General features: G+C 56.5%; 1 protein-coding gene across 1 annotated transcript; it reads left to right on the top strand.

Annotated features, from left to right (window-relative positions):
* The first annotated feature begins 527 nt into the window (after window positions 1-527).
* Window positions 528-5,139, top strand: LOC135292091 (protein NDRG2-like). Its single transcript, XM_064406328.1, has 9 exons — window positions 528-927; window positions 1,977-2,033; window positions 2,468-2,562; window positions 3,083-3,127; window positions 3,202-3,253; window positions 3,351-3,398; window positions 3,495-3,530; window positions 3,612-3,663; window positions 4,951-5,139. Exons 1-9 carry the CDS (start codon window positions 907-909, stop codon window positions 5,085-5,087), a joined length of 543 nt encoding a protein of 180 aa, XP_064262398.1. The 5' UTR covers window positions 528-906; the 3' UTR covers window positions 5,088-5,139.
* The last annotated feature ends 1,433 nt before the right edge of the window (window positions 5,140-6,572 follow it).

Genomic DNA, 6,572 nt, shown 5'->3' on the forward strand with positions numbered 1-6,572 from the left:
CATTTTCTGGCAATTTTGGGTGACTTTTGCCCGGTTTTGGGGTAATTTTTTGGGATAATTTCGGGGTAATTTCGGGGTTTCTTTGGGGTTTCTTTGGGGCCAATCTCGGAGTAATTTTGGGGTTTGTTTGGGGATAATTTCGGGGATTTTTTGGGGTTTATTTGGGGCCGATTTTGGGGTCATTTTTGGGATAATTTTGAGGTAATTTCGGGGTAATTTTCAGGGTTTCTTTGGGGCCGATTTTGGGGTAACTTCGGTGTATTTTTGGGGTTTCTCTGGGGCCAATTTCAGGGTAATTTGGGGGTAATTTTGGGTCACTTTTGGGGTCATTTTGGGGCCGATTTCAGGGTAATTTTGGGGTTTATTTGGGGCTGATTTCGGGGATTATTTGGGGTAATTTTGGGGTTTCTTTGGGGCCAATCTCGGAGTAATTTTGGGGTTTGTTTGGGGATAATTTTGGGGATTTTTTGGGGTTTATTTGGGGCCGATTTTGGGGATCATTTTTGGATAATTTTGGGGTAATTTTGGTGTTTATTTGGGGCCGATTTCGGGGTAATTTTGGGTGACTTTTGCCCTGTTTTGGGCTCATTATTGGGGTCACTTTTGGGGTTTATTTGGGGCCGATTTGGGGATTGTTTTTGGGATAATTTTGGGGTAATTTTGGTGTTTATTTGGGGCTGATTTTGGGATAATTTTGTGGTAATTCTGGGGTTTCTTTTGGGATTATTTTGGGTAATTTCGGGGTTTCTTTGGGGCCGATTTCGGGGTAATTTGGGGCTAATTCCGGGGTGATTTCGGGTGACTTCTCCCCCCTTTTCGGGGTAATTTGGGGGTCCCCAGCTGCTGCACCCCGAGGCCGTGGAGGGGCTGGTGCTGCTCAACCTGGAGGCCAAAGCCAAGGGCTGGATGGACTGGGCCGCCAGCAAGGTGGGCGGGGCCGGGGGCGGGGCCTGAGGGGGCGGGGCCTGAGGGGGCGGGGCATGGGGGCGGGGCCTGAGGGGGCACAAACCTGGGGGAGGTTTTGGGGTTTTTTTGGCGTTTTTAGTATTTTTTTTGGGGGTTTTTTTGTGGGTTTTTTTTTTTTGGTGGGGTTTTTTTGGGTTTGTTTGTTTGTGGGGTTTTTTATAATTTTGGGGGGTTTTGGGGGATTTTTGGGGATTTTTAGGATTTTTTTTTGGGGATGTTTAGGAGGTTTTTTTGAGATTTTTACGGAGGTCTTTGGATTTTTTTGGGGAATTTTTGGGGGGTTTTTTTTGGGAGGTTTTTTTGGGATTTTTGCGGGGGGGTTTCAATTTTTTTTTGGGATTTATTGGGTTTTTTTTGGGGTTTTTGGGATTTCTGTGTGTTTTTTTGGGGGGATATTTTGGGGGTTTTTTTGATGATTTCTTGGGCAGGGTTTTTTTTTTTTTTGGTTTTTTTTGGTTTATGTTTTTGGTTTTTTTGGTTTTTTTGGGAGGCTTTTTAGAGTTTCCTGGGGATTTTGGTTTTTTTTTTTTTTGAGGATTTTTTTCAGTGATATTTTTGGGGTTTAGGGGGGGATTTGGTGTTTTTTGTTGGGTTTTTTTGTGGTAGATTTTTTTAGGTTTTTTTTTTGTTGGCTTTTTTTTGGGGGGGGGGTTGGAGTTTTTTGGGGTTTTTTGGGCTTTTCTGGTGTGGTGTTTTGGGGTGTGGTTTTTTTTGTTTGTTTGTTTGGTTTTTTGGGAGTGGTGTTTTAAATTTTTTTGAGGGTTTTAGAGTTTTTTCTGAGGGGGGTTTGGGATATTTTTTGTGGTTTATTTGTTTTTTTGGGGTATTTTTTTGGGGGGGGGTGGGTTTTTTTGGGTTTGTTTTTTTTTCCCAGTGCATTTTGAGGATTTTTTTGGGAGCTTTTTTTTTTTTTTTTTTTTAGGTTTTTTGAGGTTTTTTGGGGTTTTTTTGGGGTGTTTTTCTTTTTTTGGGTGGGAGGTCTCACCAAGCTGCCCCCCCTCCCCTCCCAGCTCTCGGGGCTGCGGATGTCGACGAACGAGATGATCCTGAGCCACCTCTTCACCCAGGTCTGGGGGGCTTTTGGGGGGTCCCAAAGGGGTTTTGGGGGGATTTGGGGTCAGTTTGGGGGGGTTTAGGGGGAGTTTGGGGGTCCTTGGCGTGTTTTGGGGCATCCTGGAGGGGTTTGGGGTCAGTTCTGGGGTCCCAGAGGGCTCCTGGCGGGGTTTTGGGGGGTTTTGAGGGGGCTTGGGGTGAGTTTGGGGGTCCCAGGGCGTCCTCGGGAGGTTTGGGGTTTTTTTGGGGGGTCCTGGTTTGGGTTTGGGGGGATTTGGGGTCAGTTTGGGGGTGTTTTGGGGTTTTTGGGGGATTTGGGGGTTTTGGGAGATTTGGGGTTTTTTGGGGGCGTCCTGGGTGGGTTTTGGGGTCAGTTTTTGGGGGGTTTTGGGGTCCCTCGGGGGTCAGGGGTCAGGGGTCACTCAGGGGTCACTCTGGGGGTCCCCAGGACGAGCTGGCGGCCGCCCCTCCCCCCGTGGGGCGTGTCCGGGAGCACTTGGCGGCCACGCCCAACCCCGCCCTGCTCTGGAGCATGTACACCAGGTGGGGGCGTGGCAGGGGGGCGTGGCCTGCCCAGGGGGCGTGGCCTGCCCGGGGGGCGTGGTCAGGAGTGGGCGTGGACAAAAATCCCACCTAAAACTGGGCGGGGCTTGCTCCGCATTGATCTGAATGGGGAGTGGGCGTGGCCGCGGTGGGCGTGGCCGCGTGGGAGGGGCCAGTGGGGGGAAGGGGCGGGGCTAAAGGGGGAGGGAGGGGCTAAAGGAGTGGGTGTGTCCTGGGAGGGGGAGGAGCCAAAAAGGGGTGTGGTCACGGTGGGAGGGAACACAAAGGGGTGTGGCCAAAAGAAGAGGGCGTGGCTAAGGAGCGGGTGGGGCCATTTAGGGGCGTGGCCATGGAAAGAGAGGGTGGGGCCATAAAGGGGCGTGGCCATGGCGGGTGTGGGTTGCAAAGGGGCGTGGCTATGGAAGGAGGGGTCCGAAATGGGCGTGGCCATCGAGGGAGGGGTCAGAAAGGGGCGTCGCTGCCGTGGGCGGGGCTAAGCCCAGGCCACGCCCCCCCTCAGCCGCGGCGACCTGGGCCTGGAGCGGAGCGGGGCCGGGAGCCTGCGGTGAGTGACCTTTGACCCCCGAGTGACCCCCGCGTGACCTTTGACCCCCGAGTGACCTTTGACCCCGCCCCCAGCTGCCCCGTCCTGCTGGTGGTCGGTGACTCCGCCCCCCACGAGGACGCCGTGGTGAGTGGGGGGTGTGGCCTGGCGGGAGGGGGGGCGTGGCCTTGTGGGCGTGCCCGCCCTGACCCCGCCCCCTCTCCTCGGCCACGCCCCCCCAAAGGTGGAGTGCAACGCCAAGCTGGACCCGACGCAGACGTCGTTCCTGAAGGTGACCTTTGACCCCTGGGTGACCCCGGGGTGACCTTTGACCCCTGGGTGACCCCTGACCCCGGCTGACCAATCAGAGGCCGCTTTCCCTTTGCAGATGGCCGACGGGGGCGGGCAGCCGCAGATCGCCCAGGTGAGGGGGCGTGGTCAGGGCTGGGGGGCGTGGTCAGGTCTGGGGGGCGTGGCCAGCGCTGACCACGCCCCCTCCCCGCAGCCCGCCCGCCTGACCGAGGCCATCAAGTACTTCCTGCAGGGCATGGGCTACAGTGAGTGACGGCGGCTCATTAATATGCATGAGGGATCATTAATATGCATGAGGGATCGTCAATGTGCACGAGGGGTCGTTAATATGCGTGAGGAGGTCGTTAATATGCATGGCAGGTGATTAGCATGCGTGACAGACGGTCAATCTGCACCAGGGCTCATTAATGTGCATGAGTGGCTCATTAATATGCATGAGGGAGCGGCAGTCTGCAGGAGGAGGGGTTAATATGGGTGGACGGTCGTTAATATGCATGAGGAGGTCGTTAATATGCATGAAAAATTGTCAATCTGCACATGGGCTCCTTAATATGCACGGAGGGTCATTAATATGCATCAGGATTCATTAATATGCAAGAGGGAATCGTTGATATGCATGAGCAATTATTAATTTGCAACAGGGCTCATTAATATGCATGGCCAGTCATTAACATGCAGGACACATGAAGGGCGTGGCTTGGGGAGGGGCGTGGCTTGGGATTAGGGGGCGTGGTTGAAGGAAGGGGCGTGGTTTAATTATGAATGGGCATGGCTTAGAGAAAGGGGCGTGGCTTAATGCAAACATGCGCGGGTCACACAAAGGGGCGTGGCTTAATGGGGAGCAGGCGTGGTTTACATAAAGGGGCGTGGTTTAATGGGGAAGGGGCATGGCTTGGAGAAAATGGGTGTGGTTTACATCGAGGGGTGTGGCTAACTGGGAAAGGGGCGTGTCCCCAGAGCAGGGGGCGTGGCTCAGAAGGGAAGGGGGCGTGTCCCTGCAGCCGGGGGCGTGGCTCAGAGGGAAGGGGGCGTGTCTCAGAGGGAAGGGGGCGTGTCCCCAGAGCAGGGGGCATGTCCCCGGAGCAAGGGGCGTGTCCCCGGGGCAGGGGGGCGTGGCTCAGAAAGAAGGGGACGTGGCTCAGAAGGGAAGGGGGCGTGTCTCAGAGCAAAGGGGGCGTGTCCCCATAGCAGGGGGCGTGTCCCCAGAGCAAGGGGCGTGTCCCCAGAGCAAGGGGCGTGGCTCAGAGCAGAAGGGGCATGGCTTAGGGAGGAAGGGGTCGCGGCTCAGAGGAGGAAGGGGCGTGTCCCCAGAGCCGGGGCGTGTCTCAGAGGGAAGGGGGCATGTCCCCAGAGGAGGGGGCGTGTCCCTGGAGAAAGGGGCGTGTCCCCAGGGAAGGGGGCGTGTCCCCAGGGAAGGGGGCATGGCTCAGAACAGAAGGGGCATGGCTTAGAGAGGAAGGGGGCGTGGCTCAGAGGAGGAAGGGGCGTGTCTCAGAGGGGAGGGGGCGTGTCTGAGCGCGCTGTCCCCGCAGTGGCCGCCGCCGCCATGACGCGCCTGTCCCGCTCCCGCACCGGCTCCGTGGCCGAGCCCGAGCGCGGCCGCAGCCGCACCCTCAGCGCCGGGGGAGGGGCCGCCACGCCCCCCGCCCCGCCCCCCGACGGCCCCTGAGGCTCCGCCCACCCTCCCCTGACCCGGGACCCCCCAAAAAACCTCTGGGACCCCCCCCCCAAAATCCCCTGGGACCCCCCAAAATCCCCTGGGATCCCCCAAAAAAACCCTCTGGGACACCTCAAAAATCATCTGGGATCCCCCAAAAAAACCCTCCGGGACATCTCAAAAACCCTCTGGGACCCCCCAAAATCCTCTGGGACCCCCCAAAATTCTCTGGGATCCCCCAAAAAAACCCCTGGGATCCCCCAAAATCCTCTGGGAACCCCCAGGACCCCCCCAGGACCCCCAAGGATCCCCCCAGGACCCCCCGGGACCCCTCCCCACCCTCCCCAAGACCCCCCCAGAGGCGCCCCCCCCCCGGTGGCAATAAAGGATCCAAGCATGCACCGAGTCCAGGAGTGATAGTGGGAGCACTGGGAGGGACTGGGAGGGGACTGGGAGGGACTGGGAGGGGACTGGGAGGGACTGGGAGGGATTGGGAGGGGACTGGAGATACTGGGAGGGGACTGGGAGGGACTGGGAGGGGAGTGGGAGGGACTGGGAGGGGAGTGGGAGGGGACTGGGAGGGACTGGGAGGGGACTGGGAGGGGACTGGGAGGGGACTGGGAGGGGACTGGGAGGGGACTGGACTGTGCCAGTCCCCAAATCGTGTCGCAGTCCCAGCACAGGCGATTGTCACCCAGAGTGCCGAAACAAAGACCTGTAAAATCCTAGCCCTGCCTCGTGTTTAATGTGGTTTTACTCCCTATTTATGTCATCACAGAAAGCAAGGAAAAAATAAATGTGACTGGTTCCCACCCTTGCCGTGTGAAGGCTTGTTTTAAAGGCAGGCGTATCCATGATCTCCCACTCCAAGCTTGACTTTTCCCCTCCTTTTCCGAGCTCTTCTGCACTGGGTGTCCCGAGGAGGGCTGGGCTCCTCAGCCGGGGTCTCAGGAGCTGGTGCTGGTTCTGCTTTTCCTGAAGGTGTATCAAAGTGTGCTACCAGAACGATTGTTTGCTCCACAGGAAAGGTTTTCCTCAGTGACCATCGCTGCACGTACGTGCTTTAATTGTGTGACCAGACGGACTGAGGAAAGCCAGCAGCCACAGCAGATTTCTGTTTGGGCTGTGTCTGTGAGGAGCGGGATGTGTGCTGGAGAGGGTTAGGGTAAGGTTTAGGTTTAGGGTTAGGCACCTTGTATCTGGGAGATATCCTGATCCGTGCGGAATTTCAGCAGGCAGCCGGCCACTCCGGGCCACCGGGCCCTGGACAGGAATGATGCCCTTTCCCTGAGAAACAAAACTCACCAGGCAAGGTTCATGGTGTCAGGTTGTATGTAGGTTCTTTTGGGCTGTTCATCTCTATAGTGCAGGATTCCTCTCCTACACAGGTGTCCGCATCTGGTGCTAGCCACAATGACTCCATTTGGCCTGGAATTTACCGTCTTTAGACCATCACTTTTTTTCCCAATTCACTCTGTGAGCTCAGGCCCTTTTTAA

Source organism: Passer domesticus, unplaced genomic scaffold (genome assembly GCF_036417665.1).
Source record: "Passer domesticus isolate bPasDom1 unplaced genomic scaffold, bPasDom1.hap1 HAP1_SCAFFOLD_197, whole genome shotgun sequence".
NCBI classification, from domain to species: domain Eukaryota; kingdom Metazoa; phylum Chordata; class Aves; order Passeriformes; family Passeridae; genus Passer; species Passer domesticus.

Bases quoted from the DNA above. Each gene is read 5' to 3' on its own strand.
- LOC135292091 (XM_064406328.1), top strand. From the start codon at position 907: ATGGACTGGGCCGCCAGCAAG. The intron at 2,034-2,467 runs GTCTGGGGGGCT...GGGGGTCCCCAG, and splicing joins TGAGCCACCTCTTCACCCAG to GACGAGCTGGCGGCCGCCCC. The intron at 3,399-3,494 runs GTGACCTTTGAC...TTCCCTTTGCAG, and splicing joins CGCAGACGTCGTTCCTGAAG to ATGGCCGACGGGGGCGGGCA.